General features: G+C 39.2%; 1 protein-coding gene and 1 long non-coding RNA gene across 3 annotated transcripts in view; one reads left to right on the top strand and one right to left on the bottom strand.

Moving 5' to 3' along the window:
* CLMN (calmin) overlaps positions 1-24489 on the top strand; it is a 79133-nt gene that overhangs the window by 33374 nt on the left and 21270 nt on the right. The window contains exons 2-4 of the mRNA XM_007422402.3: positions 10458-10519; positions 11558-11653; positions 14115-14198. Coding sequence (XP_007422464.1) covers positions 10458-10519; positions 11558-11653; positions 14115-14198 — 242 coding nt within the window. The remainder of the gene's footprint in view (positions 1-10457; positions 10520-11557; positions 11654-14114; positions 14199-24489) is intronic.
* LOC148214709 (uncharacterized) overlaps positions 14116-24489 on the bottom strand; it is a 44154-nt gene continuing 33780 nt past the window's right edge. The window contains exons 7-9 of one of the 2 annotated variants that reach the window (XR_015797696.1): positions 22314-22411; positions 18134-18315; positions 14116-15120 (exon numbers count right to left, since the gene is read on the bottom strand). This is a non-coding gene — a long non-coding RNA (uncharacterized LOC148214709). The remainder of the gene's footprint in view (positions 15121-18133; positions 18316-22313; positions 22412-24489) is intronic. The other variant, XR_015797697.1, reaches the window with a different exon arrangement.

The raw sequence follows: 24489 nt of genomic DNA on the forward strand, positions 1-24489 counted from the left end.
TGGATATGGACCTACTTATCAAGCTGTTTCACATCTTTGAATTTGTGTGGTTTTCATTTGCCTACCAGTACTCAGCTTTCATCCAAAAACCATGGTTGTGTTTGCTGTCTTTCTACAGGACAGATTTCTTTGACATATTCATTAATTATTTCAGAGAAATAACCTTAATTTAAAAATAGCTGATTTTTACGCACCTACCCAATTACTTTAACCTGTCTCTCTGTTGTGAAGTCCAAGGTGTTTGCAAGCAATTAAGAATAAATAGTACAGTGTTATAAAAATATGTTAAAGGAGCACTGTTGAAAATTGTCAGCGTGTTTCATATTATGTACCAGAGTATTGAAAACTGAGGAAGATAAGGGATATGAATGGTTCATTTATTCTATAGGTGGGGGATTTATTTTGAGGAAATTGCCATTCAAACACTACTTTAGAGTTTAGACATTGTTGATGGTAAATATTCGAAATATACATTTATTTTGTGAACTTAAAACATGTTGATCATATGGAAGAATTCTCATTAACTCTGCATGCTCAGCTGCCAGCAGAATGAAATAATTGGTACAGTTGTGCCCATACCAACATGGAAACCATGAATCCTCAACTTTTGGGGACCAGATGGCCCATTTGGAATTTTTAAAGCATATTGTGGGCACTCTCAATCAAATAGATGCTGGGGGGATGGGAGGTAGGAACATTTACAAAACAGCAGCTACATAGGACATGGCTAGATACTCAACACCAGTTTATAGAAAATTATTTTCTCTATGTCCTCAGCAGGTGATAGCAGCTAGCCTATCTTAGCTGACCTCAGTCCTGTTTAGTATTTGAATGGGGCATCACTAGGGACTTCCAGTACTATTAGCTACGTTGGAAGGTCAAAAAACATTCCAGAAGTTAGTGACAATCCATTTCCATAATTCTGCCAAGAAAACATCATGGATGCAGTTGCCAGAGAAGTTTGACTGGAGGTGCTTTACTTATTATACGGGTATGCTATCTGCTATTCTCTGTACTGCGGTGACAGAAAGTTTGTAAACTGTTTAAAATTATCCTATAATTCTTCAGTGCCAAGACTTACAATGTGATCAGAGCAATTAAAAAGTTAGGTAGGACAAGAAGCATGGTGGGCTCCAAGCAGAAGTGCCTGCGTACCATATTGGGGACCCCTAGTATATTCAATGAACATATGATGTGGTAGTGGGGATTATGTGTATGCTATACTTTAGGAACATTTATTAATTAGTTTATTCAGCTAAAGCCTAACCCATATAGTATAAACAGCTGCCCATATTACTGTATGATTTATCCATGTTCTCCATTCAAATTGAATATAGTGTAATATAATACAGTACAATGTAATATCAGCATAATATAAGTTTTATCTTTGCTATTATATTGTCATAATTGTAATATTATTTATGCTTGCTTTGGAGGAAGCTCCACTGAAAACAGGTGGCCACTTAATTATCATCAAAAAGAATGGGTATAAATCACTTGCCTAGTTTTACTTATAATGATCCTTGTTTGTTGAACTCAGGAGTCAGATAACTCTCTGATTACTGGGCAGGTGCTCTTCGTGATCATTTTGGCTTGGCTGAAGGAGAGACCAGACATCTCTTTCACAGAGACATCTGCCTGATCAGTGTGTTGCAAGTGCTTCTCATGTTTTACATGGGTTCCTTTTCTAAAATGAGTTTAGAACTGAAAGATTGCTAGACCTGTTGTTTAAACATGGGTTTCGTACTCTTTGAGAAAGTGGTACATGTAAAAAATAGGACTAGCTCTCTCTTGAGCTGTAATCCTGTCTTCTATAGAAGTTTGATTTAAGTCAGGAAAGACAGCCAGGTTCTGCCAGCTCTGTATTGCTGGTTCTGCCACCAGTGAATTCATTAGAGGTGTTTTGCTATATCTGCCAAGGAGACATTTTTCATGGCTGTATTTTTCACTCTTTTTATTAAAGGCAGTCCTCGGTTAATGACCATTTGTTCAGTGACCATTCAAAGTTACGACAGCACTGAACTAGGAAACTTACAGACATTCCTTGAAGTTGTGGCTGTTGCAGCATCCCCATGGTCATATGATCTTGATTCAGGTGCTTGGCAACCGGCTCGCAATTACGATGGTAGCAGTGTCCCGTGGTCACGTGGTTACCATTTGCCACCTTCACTACCGGCTTCTGACAAGCAGGGTCAATGGGGAAGTTGGCAGGAGGTCACAAATGGCAATCACATGACACTGTGCTTAACGACTATGTGGGATTCGCTTAACAACCGCAACTGGAACTGCCAGAACTGCTGTTGCAAGTCGACATGGTCATGTGACATCACACTTTATGACCGCCTTGCTTAGCAATGGAGTTCCTGGTCCCAATTACTGTTATTAACCAAGGATTACCTGTATTTTAGTGGGCAGGCAATGCCATTTTGCCTGTTCCACAGAGTACTTTCAATACTGCCTGCAATTCTTTTGCAAGTGAGAATGGAAATCAGTAATTATTGATTGTTCTTCCTGTGTCATCCTGTTCCCCCAACTCCTATTTGGTCATAGACACCAACTGGCTCTATGACCCACTTGACAGGTCACAGCCATGGAGTAGAGGCATGAGATAAAGTGGGAGCGCCCCCAATGTTACTCCTGTGACCTGTCAATGGGACTGTTTCTGAACATGGGTCTTGCACTCTTTTGAAAGAGTACTAAACCCCATCCAAAATAGTTTGGCTGACAGGTCACATGTGGAGGAGAAGCAGGGGGTGAAATAGCAGGGGGTGACTGGTGGTTAATTTTCCAAGCAGCAAGTGATACTTGGTGGGACTAGAAATGAAACCAGGGTGATTTCCCAACTTTACCCATATTAAAACTATAGAAACAATGCCACTCCCTCCCTGTTACTGAGGGAGAATAGGCTCAGCCATTAGAGCAGCAAATTTTATGTTGACATACTTTTCTGCTGTATGAAGAACTAGTGGATTGCATTTTAATGTGGCAATCTGGCCAAAATGAAACACACAGTTCCATTTTGTTTAAAAAGTACAGTCTCCTAAAAATTTTACAGTGATATGATTGTAATGGTGTCATCAAAAAAAACTTCATAAGGCACAGAGGATATGGGAGGTTTGACCTTCTCTGCAGATCCAGGACAGATGGCATTTCTAATCAAAAAGTAATAGCAACTCAATCTAGAAATTTATTTTATGAACAAAGATTGCTTTCCCTGGCAGGCAATCAGGGACGTGGCCTTTTGCATGACTCTTGGGACAAATGTAAATTTGCCTTGCCTTAATTGACAGAACATCTTGCTCCAGTTTTGGAATTTCTATAAATGTTGAAGCAAATTAAGATATTGAGAGTTAAAAAGTAACAAACCAGATTTCTGAGTTTTCATGTCATTGTTCTAAGGTGCAAAGTCAACCTACTTTACTAAAGTAGTGGATATATGCTCACAAGCAGATTCAACAGTTTGGCCATTCTCTGATTGCAGGCACCTTTCTCCTTTTCTTCCAGCAAGCCCCTTCTTCCAACCCTCATTACACATTATCCACTTTGCTGATGCCTGCCTAGCCCTAAATGTCTTCAGAGGATGGGAGACACGCCATCAGAGGATATACTGAAAGGTCCCATTCTCTCTCCCACAACCTTGACTGTCAGGTCAGTCTTTCCAAAATGGCTGATCAAAGGGGAAACCATCTCATACTCTATTCAAGGGAAACAAGGCCTTTAATGAGAGAGAAAAGCAACCCCTCTACAACAACCCTCATGGGGTGTATAAGGCAAGCACAAAGTGGCGCAGAGGGAGGGTCAAGAGGAAACACACCATAAATCAGGACTGGCAGATCTCCCCCGAAAAAGATTGCAGCAGACACCAGGGACCTCACCATTATTTATGCCAAGCATGCCAATAGCATTATTCGGAACATTGTTGTTGGGAATGGATGTGAAGATTTTTCCTTATCTGAGTCAGGGCTGGTGGTAAGTGCTTCCTGGAGGAAGGTCTACAGGGGTAGTAGTAGTTTGGTTAACCCCTGCATCCAATCAATTGTAGCAAATTGTATTCAACAGCTTCTAGGACTCTGGCAGTGCATTGTATAATGGAAAACCTGGTTCTTCCAACTGCTGTCTGGTCCCAACTTTTTTCTTAAAAAACTGAGCAGGCAGGGTGGTCAATGTCCCACTTTTGGCTGGGTTAGACTGCTCACATGAAATGGCTGTTTCATCACTCTAACCCAAAACAGTCCACTGACAGGGACATCTTGGGAACTTGGGGGGGGGGGGTGTAAAAAAATGTCAAGATAGTGGCTACAGCAACACAATCAAAGCCCCATCCTTTTTTACATGTGCAGTGTACATAAAAAAGGGGCAGGGCTTTGATTGCATGGTCATGGCCACCATCTTGAATTTTTTTTAACCCTCTCCCCACAGAGACCCCTACTCACTGGACTTAAGTGTTTTTGTGACATGCTAGTCCTGCCTACACCTCAGTTAAGTACATCCAGGGAACATAGCCAACCCTCTCTGTACTTCAATACATATTCATGATCAATGTGCAAATGTTGGCTAAGACATTTGGGGGACATGAAAAGTGTGTCAGAGCTCTGCCTTTGACGGCAGTTCCCCCCCTCATATTTTAGCCAACATTTGCATATTGAACATGAGCATCTCTGGAGGAGTACTTATAAATGTTCCCATAGCACACAAGTCTGGTAAAGAACTCCTGACAATGGGGAAACTTAAAAGCTGTTCAGAAAATTGTATATACAACAAGCCTTAGTGCTCAGCTAGTGAAAATCTACAGAATCCCCATAAACATTTTGTGGATTAGGCCTTTGTATCTACTCTCACCTTGAGTAGTAAGATCTAGAAGAACACTCTTAACTTTTGTAATACAGGTTGTGATAATTATCAGTTGTGTGGTATATTTCAGGATTCTGGGATGCGTTTAACTATAATTAACAAGAAAAAAGCCAATCTTGTTAAGAATTTTTATGTAACTCTTAACAGAGAAAATTATAGCAAACTGTGTAGGTTTCTTAAAGATAGGAAGAGATTTTTAAATATGTAGTATGCTGACAATTGCCAAAAATAAATCTGGAATGGAATGACATCTAGATTTTTAGAGTAAGTGGAAGCAAACAGGAGTGGTAGTCCCGGTTTGCTTGAAGAAAAAGTTATACATAGATCTTTCAGAGGAAGCATACAAATAAAGCAGTCTTTGGCAGTCTTACACATTCTAAATGCAGCAGATCAAAAAAAAATTATCATTCCTCGCTACCATAGACATGTTTCTTGGGGGGTAACAGGAACTGAAGTAATTACAGCTGAAGGATATCCCTTTTGGGAAAGTTGCTTTATGTGAAGGATGATAACCTCCTTGCTGGATCCTGCTCATAATCTCAGTCAATGGTCTGTGCGTTCTGGCCCCGTCTTCTAGTGGCTGCCGTTTATATTTCTGAAAAGTCTCTTGATGAACAGGGATTCTTTGAAAGGGATCCTGCTGTTGGAAGGAAAAACAGACAAGTCTTACATGCATAAAACCCCAACCTGCTCCTGAATTTTGTAGTGGTCTCACTGTAGTGGTTGGGACTACACCAAAAACAATCAATATGAAAAGTCAGAATTCCTTGCAAAAAGAGTCTGAAATGGACAGGCCATACTGTTTTTTAAATGGTAATTGCTACACTATTGCACAACTTCCTTAAGGGAAAAAAAAACAAAGAAAATTTATGGTGTTAGGTCTCTGTAGGTTGTATGCATGAGCAAATTAGAGCTTTTGTTTGTGGAGGAGGTGTGGATGTGTAGATTTGTCCACTCGCAGCCAGCAGATGATTCATACTAATGTACTGGCAGCATTCCTTTGTTTGTAGTAGAACAAGATTGTATAAGGTGTTTGTGTGAGCTGGATTTCCGCTATTGGCTTAGGCATGGCATGGCTTGATTTGTTCATTTTCTTCCCTGCTGTCTATTCCAACTCAGAATATAAGACCCCTTTTAGATGAGATGAATGCTTCTGGCACTAGAGTCTCTAATACAGTGTTTCTCAACCTTGGCAACTTGAAGATGTGTGGACTTCAAGTCCCAGAATTCCCCAGCCAGCTATGCTATGCTGGCTGGGGAATTCTGGGAGTTGAAGTCCACACATCTTCAAGTTGCCAAGGTTGAGAAACACTGTTCTAATATGATGCTTGCAGACATCCCCATTAGTGCCTTCCAGGTATTTTGCCCAACTTTACTCTTCTATTTTTAAAAAAAAAAATTCTTTTAAGTAAAAAATATAAAGCTGGTGTACTGCAAAGCAAAATACCAACTGCTAGCATTACTTTATTTCCAAAAATAACTCTAGACCCCAAATGACCTCATAACTTAAGGTCTTTTATCTAAGTGTCACCTTCCAGAAAGGGGCAAAGGTAAGTAGGGACAGCTGAGAGAGGATAACAGGTAGCGTTCTGGTCAATTGGGTGCTTTGTAACTGTTTACATACTTTGTTGCAGCTATGTTTTTATTTTATTCATTTATAAATCAAATTTATATGCCGCCCATCTCCCTATTGGTCACTCGAGGTGGCTCACAAGTAAAAAACATAAGAACTTTTAAAAACGACAAAGCACATTAAAAGACTACAGACAAAGTTAAAAGATGGAGAGAGCATCCTCAAGGCCCCAGCCACCCCCAATGTAGGGAGCCCCCACTGGATCCCCATTGTGAATAATAGGCTGCCCAGCAGCCATTTTGCAAGCCACCACGTGTTCTCAAATCTCCCAGGTGTCGACTTAACCAAAAAGGTTGGAGACCCTTGTTCTAAGTCAGTACTATCTAGCCCACCCAGCGAACTGTTTTCTACTTCTCTCCAAAATGTTCATATAGAATGCCAAAACTGAGGGCTGCTGGGAAGAATAGCGGTATGTTTGTGCTTTGTATGCTGTTAAAATAATAGGTAAGCAGCCCCATATCTTGTGCAGTGCAACCTTAACAGCTACTGAGAATAAGAATGAAGTTATTTTTCAATTAAATTAGGCTTTACTGTTCTAATCTCATTGGAATGAGAGAGGTTATTTTTAGTAAATAATATCATCTTATTAAGTGGCAACCAAAGGCAGTGCAAATCCAAAGGAGTGAAGAGGTTAATCTTCTTTATCAGCTCAGCTTGGATTGCCATGGAGAGGCAGACTCTAGAATGTCCATGAGCATTGTTGCTTGGTTGCACTCACTGGTCAAGGAATTCTGGAGCCCAAGGTGATCAAAAGACCCGGCACTGACTGGCCTCGATGACCTGCTTTAAATCTATTAGTAAGAATTAAAACTAGTTTTAAATAAGACTCAAAGGTAGGATGAATCAGCCATAATTAATATACTTGTTGTTAAGCTAGTAATCTTGAGTGGGTGACAAACCTGGTTATGTCCACCAGTCATACAGTGGCAGTGTTTGTACAACTTGCTTATTTGTGGGTAGCAACTAGAGTTTACTCAACCCAGTTTACTTAGTATGCACAGCATACTGCCCTATACAGCCAGTATGGTGTAGTGGTGAAAATGTTGGACTAGGAGAGGAGAGACCCAGGTTCTGGTCCACTTTTAACCATGGAAGCTCATGCAGGAGCTCTGGACCAATTTCATTCATTCATTCATTCATTCATTCATTCATTCACTCACTCACTCACTCACTCACTCACTAGTTCAGTGCTTCTCCACCTCAGCAACTTTAAAATATATGGATGTCAACTCCCAGAATTCCCTGGCATATAACAACAAAAAATGAACAATAAACCAAAAAACACATCATATTAAAACATATACAAAATATAAATACAAAATCTAAAAATGTTCTCTCAGCCCTGCCTACTCCACAGGCATCTTGTTTGTTTAAGGGAACAATAAGAAGGAGTGATAGCTGGGCTGCCTTGATATCCCTGAACTCATGAATGAAATTGGGCTTTCTTGAACTTCTGAATTAAATGCAGGATGTAATTCTAATAAAATATAAATATGAAGTAACTCCCCTGACTTGGTTCATACAATAGACTAAAGTGTGGTTGACTGTTTCGTGATTCATTGTATTGTATGAACACAGCCACCAAATTAAAATGTCTTGACAAATCTAGGACTTGCTTTGTAGTAGCTTTTGTTCTCTGGTAGCCTATGCACTTCAGAACAGATCCGAAAGACCCTGACATGGTCTCAGCAATACAAATAGGAGAATTCACTGTACTAGTCCCAGCCTGAATGAGAGCTTTTAAAAAGGTCTCTTAATCAATTTTTAACTTTAAAAACTCCTCTTGATCAATACAAACTGGAATCTGCATCTGCCCCTCATTGCCCAGTTAGGAACCAGCTACATGTTCTGTTTGCCATGTGAAAGGCAGATGTTTTCTTAGTTGAAATTTGACACTCCAAAAAAGCATGAAATTAGAAATTCCTCCATTCCTAAAAGCTCTGAATTCTGCTATTATTGTATTAATGCTGATTCTCATGAGAGCAGACTGTTTTATTTTAATGTATTTTTATGCTCTCTTTCATTTCACAGTTACTAGGAATTATTTTATTCTGTATAAATCTATCACCATTAGGAAGGTGACATATAAACAACCAATACAGTATACCACATTTTGAAACTCTAGCATTCTTTGAATTAGAGATGGGGATCCCCCCCCCCCCCAAATCCACATTCTCTTGTTGATAGCAACTCACACTGATGGAGTTAAAGCCCCAAAACCTGCTTCCTGCTTCTTGAATCATGGAGGCTGGTTAGTGCAATGCACATCCAGAAGCAGCAGACTCCAGCCCCTTGGGGAGAAGGGAAGGGCTTCCAAAGATTGTCCTTCCTCTTCTCATTCAGCTCTAAACTGATCACTTGCAGGGGACAACTTAAGTGAAGTGAGGGAATTATGCAATGAGACTGATAAATCGCTCATCCCTGCCTTAACCCATGCTGAACCCTACAACACCTTTTCGCTTGCATGCCTTAATTGCAAAAGAATGAAGTCTGGTGGAGGTTTCTTAACTTGAGTTCCATATATTTTTATGAAGCCCGAAACTCTTTAAAATTTAAATCCAAACCAGGCTATTTTCCTTTTCCTGCTTGTGTTATCGAATTCTAACAACTGTTACTTTTTTCTGGCATAGTGCCTAAAAGAACAGGCTTGGCTGTATGTTGTATGTAATTAAAATATTTATAATCTTGTTCCTGTTCTCTCAATGCCCTCAGATCCCTCAAGAGAGGCTGTAAACTATATACATGTGAGCAGCAATCTAAAAACTGGACTCATCTAATTTAATTTTAATTTTGGTTTCTTGCTGCACCTTTTCACAAGGGTAAATGCAAAGAAACACATTCTGTAGGATGTGTTGAAACCATGCAACATTTGTGGAGTGTGTACACGGTTTGCCAATTCAAGCAATTCATAGTGAGAGTTCCATAAAAGAGGGGGGACTGGCACAGAGAAAACAGTGATGGATGAAAACCATGATGGTATATTGAACTAGAACTGGCGAGACCCAGTTTCAAATCATTGCTCAGCTACCAAGGTCACTGGGCAACCTCCAAACATCTCTCAACTGAATCTATTTCAGATTTGTTTCAGGAATAAAATGGGATGAGGAGTCGCATGAGCCACCATAACCTTCTTGAAGGGTTTCCTTGAATCTAATCCTGTTTTAAGAACCTGGTTGTGACTGTTTTCATAAGTGTATTTTGCCAGTGCAGTTTTAAGGCTTGATTCAGCTTCTGTGTTTCAGAACTGTTACCATATCTTTTTAAAAAATGGTTTGGAAGCTGCCTTCTCTTGTCTAACTGAAAAAGTGGGTAGAAACATTTTAAAGAATGTGATAAAGAAATCTTAATCCCTCCTCTTTCTTTCAGTACCAGTCTTTATCCCTTCGCCACCTCTGCAAGCCTAAAGACCTTTTTAAACAAGAAAATATGTCCATGCATTTCTAGCATGATCAAGTTGATTCAAAGATGCTGATGTTTGGGATGTAATTGGATAGTTGTGATTTTACTTGTCTTATTATAGTTTGGTAGATTTTATAAATCAGATAGATAAGCTGTGACTCGTAGGCTGCATTGCGCCCTCCAACACTTTTTCTGCAGGCCCCAAAGCCCCTAAGATTGTCCCTATGAAATATAGTAGACAGAGTTCTTTTGTTCTAGAAAATAGTAAAATAGGTGTATTAAGTCTCCAGTAGATTTAACATACCCATTAAATGGGTATGTTAAAGGTATCTCCCCTGATGCCTCTCCAAAAAGGGTTCAAAAAGTATGGCCCTGTTTCCCCTGTGATGTTATTGCCATTCCCCCATGGTCCTCAGAGTCTGTTTTAAAAATGTGCCCCCAACCCCCAAAAACGTTGTCCATTTGTGGTATGAATGCATATTTTAATGAATATTTTAAATATGGAATTGTGCCTTTTTAATATAGGCAAATTATAGACACTTCCCCTTCATTAACTGATTTCTTTTCTCTCAAGTGGAGAGGGAAAATGTGCAGAAAAGGACTTTCACCCGGTGGATTAATTTACACTTGGAAAAGGTAAGCGTGCTAAACACATTCGTACTCTGTTATCTTCCCTGAAAAGTGAGGTTGACAGGCAGGAGAGTGTGTGAATCCGTAGGTTATTGATTTAGTATCCTAGCCACCCTTGGCCAATCTAGGAAGTCAAGCAGGGTCAGACCTGGCTAGTGCTTGAATGGGGAACCATTGGCTAGATTCAGAAGTCAAAATATATCCAGAAGAAGACAGTGGTAAATCACTGCCATACTGTTGCCAAGAAAACTCATGAATACTGTCCCAAAGAATCAAGTTTAGTTTGCTTGTGTTCTTAAATAATGATGAAGATGTTTTTAAATGCAGTGAAGACACAATAATGATGGCAAATATCAGCCTTTCCAAAGCTGAGGGCCTTCCAGCAAATCTGAGACATTTACTCTAGAGTAGGGTTTTTCAAAAACTAACTAGGAAATTCTGGGAGTTGACTTCCACACATCTTAAAGTTGCCAAGTTTGAGAAACACCACTCTAGCGCTTATTTATATAGGCAAAAGAATGGGTTCTATTTGGGCTGCAGAGATCCAAATGGTCACTAGATGGCAGCAAAGAAATATATATTAAAAAAAACTATTTGCTGCCCTAAATTGGTTGGTTGTATTTTTGCACCCCAAATATAGTATCCCTAAAAATAAACATAGAAATCCTTCACATCAGTAATTGCTGATGATTCAGTTATGTTAGAATTGCTGAGTAACTTAATATCTATAGAAAGTTAGCAAACAATTGTTTTTGTTCAAACTTAATTAACAGGATATAATTTCTTGCTAAGCTTCTATATGAAGTTCTTTTTGTTCAAAGATGCCTCCCCACCCCCGTGAGCAACTGCAAAATGCCCTAATAAACTGAAATATTACACCATTGTTTTCTGAACATCGGCAATACTATATCGGAGGTTTTCTTTGACTCGGTTTTTTCTTCAGGATGGGGGCTGACTGATTTGATTGATGTAGAAGGCATTGGAAGCAGCTGAGGATGCACACCCCAAAGCTATTATTAAATGATTTTCCTTTTTCCCCCACAGTGTAGCCCTCCTCTGGAAGTTAAAGATTTGCTGGTTGATATTAAAGATGGCAAAATTCTGATGGCATTATTGGAAGTGCTATCTGGACAGAATCTGGTATGTATGACATGTAAAAAGAAATTACTGAGGTGGTAATGTAGTCCCAAATTTATGATAAAATGAGACTTGATAGATTCCTCTTTCCAAAAGGATCTGAAATGTTTCCCAAGCCAGACGGGTACAATCAAGATGGCTCCTGGATTTCATGCAGTGAATGAAACTGCACAAACACAGCAAGTGCTGGGAACCACAATACAGCACCAACCTTATCTTACCTATGTATTGTTCCAAGTGGGTATGCTAGGATCAAATATGGTAGAATCTCACCTAACCAAAAGGATTAATTAAAGCATTTAAATCCATAACAAAATATTTTAATTGTAATAATTCATTCAAATGTTTAATTCTTAACTTGGGAGTTCAGTTCTGGAGGGTATAAGCCCGGGGAAGTTTCCTTTTCATTAGAGCTAGCAACCTTTTGGTCATCAGGGATCTCCACTTTGCTCCTGTTGCTTTTGGTGGGAAAGGCAATAGGGATGCTATGCTTGTTTCATTGCCTGAAACACTGGGATGCTACCATTCAAAACCATGCTTCTCAGGGTAGGCCTCCATGACATCACTGAGGTGAGTGGGGGGAGTCTTTGGGCCTTTTCTTCGGAGCATCTGTGGGGGAAGGGTGACAAAAGCAGTGTTGTGCTGATATTATGCACTTCATCCCTTTTTGCATGTGTGTCATGACACTGCACGCACATACAACGTGAGTACTGTTTGTGGCATGATGGCACAATACTGTTTTCATCATCCTGACGAAAGCTCTAGGTCAGGGGTCCTCAAACTTTTTAAACAAGGGGCCAGTTCACGGTCCCTCAGAATGTTGGGGGGCCGGACTATAGTTTGAGGAGAGGAGGAGAGCTGCCGGACCCGGCATACCTGTCATGTAGAATAGTCCGGCTCTGCGATCTCCCTCCTCGTGCATCGCCTGCAGCTCCCGACACAGCCCCGACACTTCCGCTTCTGACAGACAGCAGCGGCGGCCAATCAGGCGGGCGGGCCAAATAAATGACCCTGGTGGGCCGTATCCGGCTCGCGGGCCGTAGTTTGAGAACCCCTGCTCTAGGTGCTGCGGGTGCCTTTGCTTTTCACATGGGGGGACAAGGGTTGAACTTTTGAAAATGCCTAATGGCCTAAACATTCAGCCTATTGGAGAGCTTGGTGGCACATGCAATTTGCCTCTTTGATAAGTAAAAACATTTGATTATTTTATGCCCATTGACTATATAAATTCCACATAACTGTTATGGAACTGTGACCAGACCTTGTATAAATTGTTTATTTATTCTGCATTTAAATAAACTCCTCTGTAAATTGCACATAAGTTTTGAACTCAAGATTCTTTTTTGTGGTCTTTGTGTTATTGTATATGTGCACGTGTTACTCTGAAGCAGTGGTTCAATTTCTCCTGCCTTAAGAGCTACAATAGAGTTTTTGTGCTGTGTTGAGGCCATAATCCAAAAGTAGGCTGAACCAAAATCCTAAATTTGGGATGCGTGTATGTAAGTATGTATAGACAGATAGACAGACACACACACACGGATATAACTATACTGATATTGATATTGATATCAATATAGATATGAAAGAAACTATAAATAAGAGAGAAAGATATAAAAATATATAAGAAAACAAAAGATAAAAGACAGATAGTTATCCTTACTGAATTTTAAACTGAACATAGTTCATTAACACAGTACAAATCACTAACAGAACTATAAACAGTAAACAATAAATCAATACTGAAAACTATAGATCAGATATAAATAGGATTCTATGGAAAAGTAAACCCAGATTTTGGGTGTACACAAGCTGTATATACCATTATTATCCAAGAATGTTTTCCAATTAGAATTAAATTCTGCGTTAGATTTCTTTTTTATTTAGGAAGTTATTCTTGGCATCAAAGCAACTCCCACAATATCATTAGCCATTCTTCCAAGGAAGGAATTACAGACCTTTTCCAATATAAGTATATAATATCCTTGCAGCATTATCATATACAGTGCTGATTCAGTCAATTTGGAAAGAAAATATTGTTTGGTGATATTTAATACAAATATCTCAGGCTGAGATATGGAATGACAATCTTCAAAATCTGTTCCATTCTACTATGAATAATTTCCCAGTATTCTGAGGCTTTACGACATTGCTACCACATGTGAAAAAAAGAATCCAACCTGTTCATTACATTTCGAGCATTTTTTAGAGAAAGAATTATTCATTTTGGCAATCAAGGCTCGAGTAATATATCAATATTAAAATAAAATGGTGCTTTAACACTCTGTAAGGCATTCAGTACCCCAAACCCTTTGCCAAATTAAAAAAAGGGGCTGATTATGGCTCTCCCCACAGGTCAAATGATTTAGAAGTTTCTAAAATTTTAAAAGGCAGGAATTGATGTGAGTATATATCTGCATGAAGAACTACCATTCTTCCTTTTCAATCCATTCTGATTTTCTTTTAGCTGCACGAGTACAAGCCCTCGACCCATCGTATTTTTCGACTGAACAATATTGCAAAAGCCCTTAAGTTTTTGGAGGACAGCAATGTAAGTAATTTGTGAGATGGTGATTCATTCTTTTAGCAAAAATTATGCTAAATAAGGAACATACATGCTGCAAAAATATGTCTTAATGCCAGGTCTGCATATAATAGACATTAAAATCCACTTTAGATCATTTCTAAAATGATGTAAAGGTTTCAGTTGGATTAAATGATTAGAAGAAAGCAAAAAATGCTTTTAATTGGCAGGCTCTGAACAACTGAAATTGCTCTGATTTGAATTGCTTGATTTTTAAAAGTCTTTTCAGTTATGTTAAGTATTATACTTTTCTATTAAATAATACAGTTTTAAAATAATCCTGAAAATCTGGAACAGCTTTCTTCCAGATGTATTGGATTTCTATTCCCATAATCCCCAGCCAATGTGTGGTCTTTGTTGCTTGAGTACTATGGAAGTTGAAGTCCAAAGTTATTGGAGAATGTTAAGTTGGAGAAGACTTTCAGAATGTTATGACTTCTTGATTTCCACAATTGAATTCTAGAAATGTAGCTTGGGAACTAGGGAGTCACCACTTTGAGAAAAGCTGTTCTGTAGGAAATAATGTGTACACTGTGTACATGCAATATAAAATAACAGTAATCTTCATAAAACAAATACTTCAGAGAATAAAGATAGCACTCTTTCTTAAGTTTTGTGTAAGTATGCATTATTTAAAGAGTTCACATCTACCTATTTTGACTCAGCAGAATCATAGTCTGGACACTGGTTAACTATTGATAAAAATAAATAAAGAAAGAACAGGGTGCTTGTTGCTTTTCTGTATAGATTTTCCCAGAAAGCAGCAAGGAATGGGAAAAATAGTAGATTGGTATTCTGGTACAAGTCAGTTTTTCTTCCTAGAAAATTCCTCTGCATGCTCCCATGGAAATTAAGATTTACTTTTTTAAAATGGTCATCTCCCAGAGGTCTGCAAGAAATTAGAATTATAATGTGAGTTGATGCTTTAAATGTCACTCTCTTTTCTACTAACAGGTTTACTATATCTGAACTACAAAACCCTCTATACCCACTAGATAGCAGCAAAGATATGTGGCCCTCTAGTGATCACTTGGATTTTTGCAGCCCAGATATGGTAATATAGTAGCCCCAAACAACAGTGTTATTAAAATAAAGCTTTATTAACCAGGGTCATACACAACACTAAAGCAAAATGTTGTTAGTTGGTTGGTTTGTGACACAGATAGTGGGTGAACTGATTAACTGTAGTTTGTAAATCATGGTTTCTTTCCTGGGCAGCGTTTGTACATCATGTTGTATAAAAAACAAACATATTACATTACAGTATCTATCATTTAGCTCTCCTCTCAAAAGTGATACTACTGCTGTTCTTTCTCCTACTTAACTATTGCTTTATTCACTCAGCTATTTGCAGAGCTGATAACAACCTTTTTGTACACACAAATGTCAAGTTCCTACCTCTTTCATGCAAAAGTAAGCTGTATGTCCTTTAAAAGCATCTGGAAGGTACAACTGGTCCAGAACACAGCAGCTCATGCGGAACTGGGCACCCATTGGTTTGCCATGTTACATCATTGCTATGTGACCTGCACTGGCTCCCAGTTTCTTTCCATGTGCAATTCAAGGTGCTGGTTATCACCTAAACCCCTGGATGGCACAAGGCCAGATTATTTGTGGGTCCACCTCTCCCTGAGGGTATTTGTCCATTCCACCAGATTGGATAGAGTAGGCACAGTCCAGGTCCCTCCCCTTAAATGTTGGATCTAAGGAAGCATGCCTTTTCCTTAGCAGCCCCTGCCTTGTGGAACACTCACCCCCCTGAGATCCAAAAGACTCCTACCCTCTTAACCTTCTGGTAAGCTGTAAAGAGCTGGCTTTTCCCCTAGGTGTTGGGATGGTAAGGTTGGAACCCAGAGATTTTATAGATGAATAGACACAGATGTTGGATTAATTGTCTGGTTTTTCTTAGTTTTTGTTTTATTGTTTATGATTTTATTATTGTCATTAGCCACTAAGAGTTGTATTCCACAAGATGGGTGGCCATATAAACCTTTTAAGTAAATAAATCCTTCAAGGTGTGACCTTGACCCACAGTAGACATAGATCCTTACTATTAAACTGATCATCTGAACTGGCTGTCCCTGACCAATATTACTAGAGAATCTAAATTCCTTATATTCTGGATCTGGAAAGAGGCCATTGCTAGCCTTGGACAAATGAACATCTCAAATGGAAAAAGTCTGGCGAAGGTGTTGACTCAAAGAGTTTCAAAATGAAGCTTCAGCTGTGTGGACCCTGGGGGTTATTGATTTCCTGAATTATTTTTCTTATATCATTGAATTCTGCATGTGCTGTTACATCACACTTCACTTACACATACTTATCCGGTTGCTAAGGGGGTTAGTATGTCATAGTAAGGTGCTTCATCTTCAACATATAAGGTGAAGCTGCTCTTAGGCATATTGAACTTTTTAAAGGACAGATGGAGTGATTTGATCTGTGTGTCCAGCCCTTCCTGAGGGTGTCCCTAATACTTGTAAGTGACTGATATTGGGAGGATTTTGAAGAGTAAAAGTTATGATAGAGTAATCAGAGTATGTCCTAATCTAAGTGGAGCTCTTGAATCTTCAAGAGCTGTGAAGCTGTACACAGGAAACATCTCCCAGCATAACTCTCCATTCCCTAATGTTGTTTTGAAATCTCCTTCAGGTTATCCTCAACTCCTCATGACTTCATGGATATAGCTTAGCTGCATATAGCTCCATATAGCTTAGGCAACTTTTAATTCCATCATTTTTTTCATATTGTTTTAACATGGGCATAATAGTGATCCACTTCTGGTTGCAATGAAAGCCAATAAAACACTAAGGACTATGCAACTTTCAAATTCTAATAGATATTCTTCACTATGGATCTGTACCTAGCCTCAGTTTGACTCAGATTTTTGTGAATGAATTCTACATAGGTTCCCCAATCCTTCAGCTATGAAAGATGCAAAAGCTTCAAAAATAGCAAGTTTTTAAAGTACTATAATCAATATTATATGCAGTGGAGCTAATGGAAACATCAGAGTCTGCTTTATTTCTTAATGTATTAGTTGTCTGCAGGATTTTCCTAGAGTAACCGCTTTGCTTGTGAGAATATGTCAGTCAATAAGTCCAACTCTCTTAGTGACAGAGCTGAATGTTGTCATTGATTGCATTCTTCTATTTCTGGAAATTATATGTGGATTGTTGGATTTTGCATTTTGTGTGAACCTAGCCATGGTGGTTGATAAATTAATGCTTGATTTCTCAGTTTGATCCCCATGGATCCCAGTATGCTTGCCAATACCTCCCTTAGTGCCCGATAAATTCCCTGCTTCATGTTCTATTTTTTGTTAAGGTTAAACAAAAAAATTAAATGGGAACCTTGTATGCTATGAAGCAAAGCTTCAGCATCAGACATCACTTTTATTCTTAGAATGTGTTTGGACTCTCAGAGACCAAGGCAAAAGCGAGAATGATAGGAAAATACAGACCAGTGCATTCTTTTAGAAATTCGCCTGGTGGGGGAGGGAGGAGACAATGGTAAACTGAAGTGGTAGAGAGGGTGGTGGGGAGCAACCTAACCAGTTTGCCTTCTGGTAAATTGGTGGGTGTTGTAAGTGATGATACTCACTGTGGCAGCCACTTGGTGACAATGCCCATGCCATGCTCTTGAAGTTACAAATTTGCCCACTAGCCCAAAAACGTGAACTCATCTAATTGTGCTTCTTTACTAACAATGGTTACGCAACCCACAACTCAGTGCAATGGATGAAGTCAACCAGTGTCAAGCAAGGAGTGTTTCAAATGTTGGTTCGCACGGCATCATTCCTTGTGAATATCTGGGCCCAAGCCCCCCTCCTCTGGGGTCATTTTAAACAACAATGTTGCCAACTTAAACATTTAACATGTAATCAATCACGTGTCTGATCTCACCCCAGGGCAGCCTTCTGCAGCTTCGTGTACTCCAAATAAGTTGGCTTGCAGTTCCCACAATCATCATGTTGGCTGGAGCTGATGTGGTCCAGGTTGAATTAGGAAGGGTAGAAGAGTAGCGATGTCTTCTTAAGATTGTACATTCTTCTTGTAAGCCTCGGGAGACAGTTTAATTGAACTCCCTAAGGGAAAGGCAGATAGGAAAACATTTTCAAATTTCCTTGGCAATAAGGAAAGTTGCTAGTTTAAATATTAAACCACAAGAGAAAGAAGTGGAAAGGAACTTGCATGGTGTGCAATTATGCAGGATCTGAAAGGGTCATGGGAGAGTTCCAGTATTCTTACTATTCTTTAAGAAATACCGGAGGCATCATACTGGAATTTAACCCTGTCACTGGGAGCAGCAGAAATTCCCTTGTTTCCGTTTTTGCCCGCAGTGAGCGAGTATTATTTGAATGAGTAATGCATGCTGTTGTTTATCCTGTGAAATAAGCTTCAGTATGGGAACCCTGAATCCCGATATTGAAATCCTAACCTTGAGAAAATTGATCACACCCTAAAAAGCAGTGACTGTTTTAAAAGCCATGAAGTAAAAATGAATGGAGAAAGCAGATGCCTCCAAGATAACGGAGAGGTGTTTGAAGCCCCCATCTGCATTAGAGGCATGCTGTGTTCACATTTCCAAACACCCACAAGCTCATATGGCTGCTCAAATTAATAATGATTCCTGTTCTATTTATGCAGTTTGCTGGAAAGCATTTATCAAAAGTAACCTGATAAATATAACTTGAATAGAACAATGGATTTTGTAGCCTTATAAAATGGCCAGATTATGGAGTTACAAAACATAAATACTTAATTGCTTTAGCATAAAAAATTCAGGTAGCTAACTGAGGATCAAAGTAGTAATGGTGGTAATGCACAACAAAGACATATTTTAATCCTTCCTTTGAATCCACTAGTTGATGTATCTTGATATCATGTTGTTCTCTCTCTCTTTTTTATTTTCTGCATCATTGGCTGCTCTTGGCAATGGTGAGTTGGGAGGTAGGAGCAAGACAAAAGTCTGTGCCCTGACATCAATTCAGTCTGACCAGAATGGAGCAGGCTTCTGTCCAAATCCAACATCAGAAGATGTTTACCATGTTTGTACTTGAAATAATGAAAGTTGCTTTATATATTTTAATAACAGAATTTGTGTCAAAAGGGGCAGGGAGTGATGTTGTAAACCCCACGCTGTATGCTGCTTTCATGAACTAAGATTGAAATGTGGGTGTGGGTGTGGGTGTGTACACACACATACATACATTCAGAAAAAAAATGAGAACATTGAAGCAGGAGAAATCTAATGAAACCAATGAATTTGGCATGCCTCTAACCAGTAGAAATATAAATTGTCCAATTAACTGGCAAGTGGGCCATTGTTTTGTTTAATAAGGATTATAATCACAACAGTAAAGTTAATACAAACTAGAAAAAGAAGAGTAAAAAAAGAATAGAAGGTGCAGAAAAGAAAGAAAAAAGGAAAAAGAGAAATAGAAATAGAAATAGAAAAGAAAGAAAAAATAAGAATATTGCTAAGAAAAAGAAGAGAATTATATAAAGAAGTGACTTCCCACCTTCATCACGACAAATATAAACAATTTTAGGAACTTATCACCTTTTCTTAAAATATAGCAAATGATCTCTTCTTCCTATATCCCATCTATAGACAAATCCATAAAGCATTGTCATTTCCCAGTGTCAGCAAAAGTCCATTAAGGCTTACCAGAGATAACAACATATCTATTTTAACCTTCATCAAATAAACCAATCTTATACTCCTTCCTTTTACTTTTAATACTCTTAATATTTAGTCCATTCAAATAATACTGTAGAACTTGATTTCTTTTCATTTATTCTTTGTCCAGTCTCACAAGATTCTTCAAAACTTTAACAAGCCTCTTTTGTGAATCCAATATAGGAAAATTATCCAGGTCACTCTCTTGGTTTATAGTTTGTATATCCCTTTTAATTATTAAGACTGGTTTCTTTTGTATGTCCAGCTGGTTTCTTTTGTATGCCCAGTGTAGCATCTTTTTCGATGTCATTCTTGTAGCCTGTCATTTGTAAATCCACTTTCAGTTCAGACTCGATCTTGTCAGTTGGAATTTGTTCCTCTTCCATAACGTCTCTTAGACACACTCTCTCCATAGAGGCAGATGTCTCCACTGACACTAACTTCTAAGTCCATTGTTCAAAAATATCCTCCAATATTCCAGTGTTATATTTTGGTTCATTCTGTAACTGTAAGTTGAGTTTATGTGTTCTCCTTTAACTGTAATCTTTAGTTCCCTCTAGTTCCCTCTAGTGTACAATTTTTAAAATCTTATTATGTTTTGTTTTTTTTAATTAAAAACAAAAGCATTTTCCCATGGGAAGAATTCTTTATAATTAATTTCAAAATCTTATTTTAAATTTATCTGAACCCTTAGTCCATTTGTAACTTTCTAAAATCAAAGGTTTAATCACCCTTTTACTGTTTATTAAAAAAAAAATCAAATTGCTTAAACTTGTAGTTAAAACTTCTTTTGTTAAGGTTTATTTATTTATTTATTTATTTATTTATTTATATTTATAAATCAAATTTATATCACCGCCCAACTCCCCCACAAGAAGGGACTCTGGGCGGTTCACAACCAAACAGTTTAAAACCAATAAAAACATAAATAATACAGTATAAAATACAATTATTAAATATAATAAAATCCAAGCGATGGTATTATTTCAGCCTGTGACCAGATAATATTGGTCAAAGGTAAGACTAGGGAACCAGCCATCCCCAAAACTGACTATTCCCATCCCCACCCCATGCATAATGACAAAACCAGGTCTTCAGTTTTTTTTGTGAAGTCTAAAAGGGAGGGGGCCAATCTCACTTCTGGGGGAAGGATGTTCCAAAGGGCAGGGGTAGCTGCAGAGAAGGCTCGCCTCCTGGACCCTGTCAGATGAAATTCTCTTGCAGACGGGGTCCATACTATGCCCTCTTTGCATGACCGGGTGGGATGGGTTGATATAATGGGGATGAGATGGTCCTTTGGGTACCCTGGACCCATGCCATGTAGGGCTTTAAAGGTGATAACCAACACCTTGAATTGGACCCAGAAGCATATTGGCATCCAATGCAGCTCACGGAGCAAAGGTGTTACATGTGCTGATCTTGATGCACCTAAAATCGTCTGTGCAGCTGCATTCTGGACCAGTTGAAGCTTCTGGATACTCTTCAAGGGTAGCCCCATGTAGAGCACATTACAACAGTCTATATGGGAGATGTTTGAAGGTTTGAAGGAAACTCACCCAATGTGGTAAAATTTGTCGATCCAAAGGTTCCTAATAGCTGAAAAGCAGTTAACAAGCAATTTCTGAAAGTGATTAGAAAGGAAGTATGTGAACCCAGTGTGCTTTCAAAGGCATCAACCGTAGTTTGAGTAAGATAGCTATTCCTAGAGGTCTAAGCCCACTAGAGACCACTATCTTGAGTTCGCTTCACAAGGAGCAGCTGTCTGGAGCACTTGTGGGAGATCTCAAGTCCTCTCCGGGTCTGGAGAGGAATTATTGAAGAGCTGGTCTACTCGCCAGCTCTTCATTCCACTGTGGTTGTTAGCTCCACTTTTCCAAGCCATCTTCAGTCAGCCATTTCTTCCTCCAGAAGTCTGCAAGCAGGCTATTGTTAATTCCCTTCCCAAACTCTCCTTGATTGAATTTTGACAACTCTTCCTTGAATAGCCTTAATTATGAGTGAGTTATAGAGGAATGAAGAAAAAAAAACAAGTCGTGTCATGTTCTGGTGGCAGATATGCATTTGATGTAGTATTGCTTTTGTCTTACAATGTATTTGTTAATAAGGATGCTGAATCTAAGATATCTTGATTTTGATACTTGTTGGTAGTAAACTGCATAATCTGTGATCATGTAGTGGCATTTCATAAGTGAATTAGTAGTAGATTTTAGATAGGAGAATGTTGGAAAAATATTTAGAGGGCATATTTAGTTCTTTGGTGCAGTATAGTCATTTTTGGAGAACAGCTATGTTCATCTGTATCTGCAATCATCTTTTGACAGAGTAAAGGTAAATAAAAATAGTACAAAAAACATTTCACAGAGCAAGCCTGCATCATCACATAATGCTGTCATGGATTACCTTTATTGGGACTTGGATGGAGAAAGTGCATCCATCCTGGTCCTTTTGGATCTCTCAGCATCCTTAGTACCATCAATCATGATATCCTTCTGGACTGTCTGCAGCAAATGGGAAATGAGGACACTATATTGTGGTGGTTATGCTCCTTCCTTGATGGATGCTTCCACTTGTGGGGGGAGGGGCAGGAGAGATTGGCCGGAGACTGTAGGGTGATGCAAGGATTGGTTCTCTTACCCCTCCTATTTAACACTTACATGAAGTTGCTAGGAAAGACCATCCAAAGGTTTAGGGTTTGGTATTATCAATATGCTACCCCAAGCTAGACTGGACATCTCACTGAAGTCCTATTCCAGTGTCTAGAGGCTGTGTGGGTCTGTGTAGAAGGTAAGGAAAATGACTCTGATGGAGACATGCAGGCTCCATTTCCAAGATAATAAGGGCTAAAGCATTTCTTAAGCCCAGAATGTCCAGATAATGTTTGGAAATGGCTCAGACAACCACCTCCCTAATTCACTGAATTATAAAGAGGAAGTGGTACAGCAAAATCAGACTTGCAAGATTCTATTATTATAGCCAGTCTCAGTAAAAGTAGTTGTAGATATCCTGTGGAGTCAGTTTTATGGTCTGGTCTACCTAGTGGGCTGACAGTCTGGATGGGAGAGAATAGGCTTAAACTGAATCCTACTAACACAGAATTATTGTTTGTCCATTGGGGTTCTTTGTTTGTCCCAACAGTATCTCTTGCAGAGCGGCATTTTATCTGAAGGATCAGGCTTGTGACTTGAGGGTTCTTCTGGACTCATGGCTCCTGCTAGAAAAGCAGGTGGAGACTGTGGCCAAAGGGGGCTTTTCCTGGCTTTAGCTGGTACACCTGTTGCAACCCTACCTGGAGTGGATCTTGTCAGTGACTCATACCTTCATCAAAACTGCAAATGCTCTACATGAGGCTGCATTTGAAGATCACTCAGAGGCTTCAATTGGTTCAAAAAGTAGCAGCCCATGTGCTGACCAGTGTTCATCAGTAGGAACATATTACACCAATGGTATGGGCACTGCATTGGTTGCCAACAGGCTTCTGGGTACAATTTAAAGTGGTTGTACTAACCTATGAAGCCCTACATGATTTGGTGTCTAGTTATCTGCAGGACTGCATGCTCTGAAAGGAATTGGCTTGGCCAGTTTACCCAGAAAAACGATTAGTATTGTCTAACTTTAGGAACGTGAGGGAGGACGAAGCTCAATGACGCTGCTTTTCGGTGACTGGGCCAATTCTTTGGAAGGGCCTCCCAGTGGGCCTTTGGTTGGCTCCCTCCTTGCAGACTTTTGGAAGCTGCTCAAAACAGAGCTCTTCTGGAGGGCATTTGGATCTTGACACCATTATATATTGTTTCTGTGATGGAATGGAATTATGAAGGCCAGACTCAGGGAGAAAAACATTTTCTTTCATCTCCTGAGGCAAGAAGGAGAGATAAGAGGATGAGACTGGCACCTCCCTGAGGAATTCACAATGTTGTGGCTGGCATTACTTGGGAACTGGGGTTTCAGTCTGGGAAGATTCTTGCTAGAGGTTGTAGCTAATAAACATTGCTGGACTGAATTTACATGGTCTCTTGGAGTTCCTTGGGCTAGGCCTGACATTTCTTAGATATCTCATCTGTACAGCACTGAGAGTCCTTAGGGATTTAGCAATCTATAATAATACATCTATAGTTATGGCAGCAAGTATGGTAGTGGTGGATTGTGGAGGTCAGAAGAAAATAAAATGCAGAAGGTACTGGCAGTGATGTTTAGCCTGTAAACAGTGACTGACTCACAAAGCAGTTGTTAAGTGCAATATCAATAATACTGGCCTGGGTAAAACATCTTCCTGTCTCTCCCCTCTGGGGTCCAGGGATACTTGGGGATCTAAAGGTCAGCCACATGTGCAGCTTCATTCATTCAATATGGCCAAACTTTTCTTCTCATTGAAATAAAAATAGAGAGTGTCACTTGTTATCTTTGCTGCTGGCTGGTGTAGAGGAATAAGGAGAGGAAGGAATGCAAGAATCATTAAGTAAAGATCAACTTATCCCTGGAAGGAAGAAGAGGTGAGAGAGTAACTCAAGATAACCCTGACTTGATTCTGTTTGGTATAAGAGGGGCAGAGGGAAACTTTGACAAGTTTTCAAAATTCTGT

The sequence above is a fragment of the Python bivittatus genome, unplaced genomic scaffold (assembly GCF_059951505.1).
Source record: "Python bivittatus isolate LINGU-HERP-01145 unplaced genomic scaffold, Pbiv_v1 ctg000580_np1212, whole genome shotgun sequence".
NCBI classification, from domain to species: Eukaryota; Metazoa; Chordata; class Lepidosauria; order Squamata; family Pythonidae; genus Python; species Python bivittatus.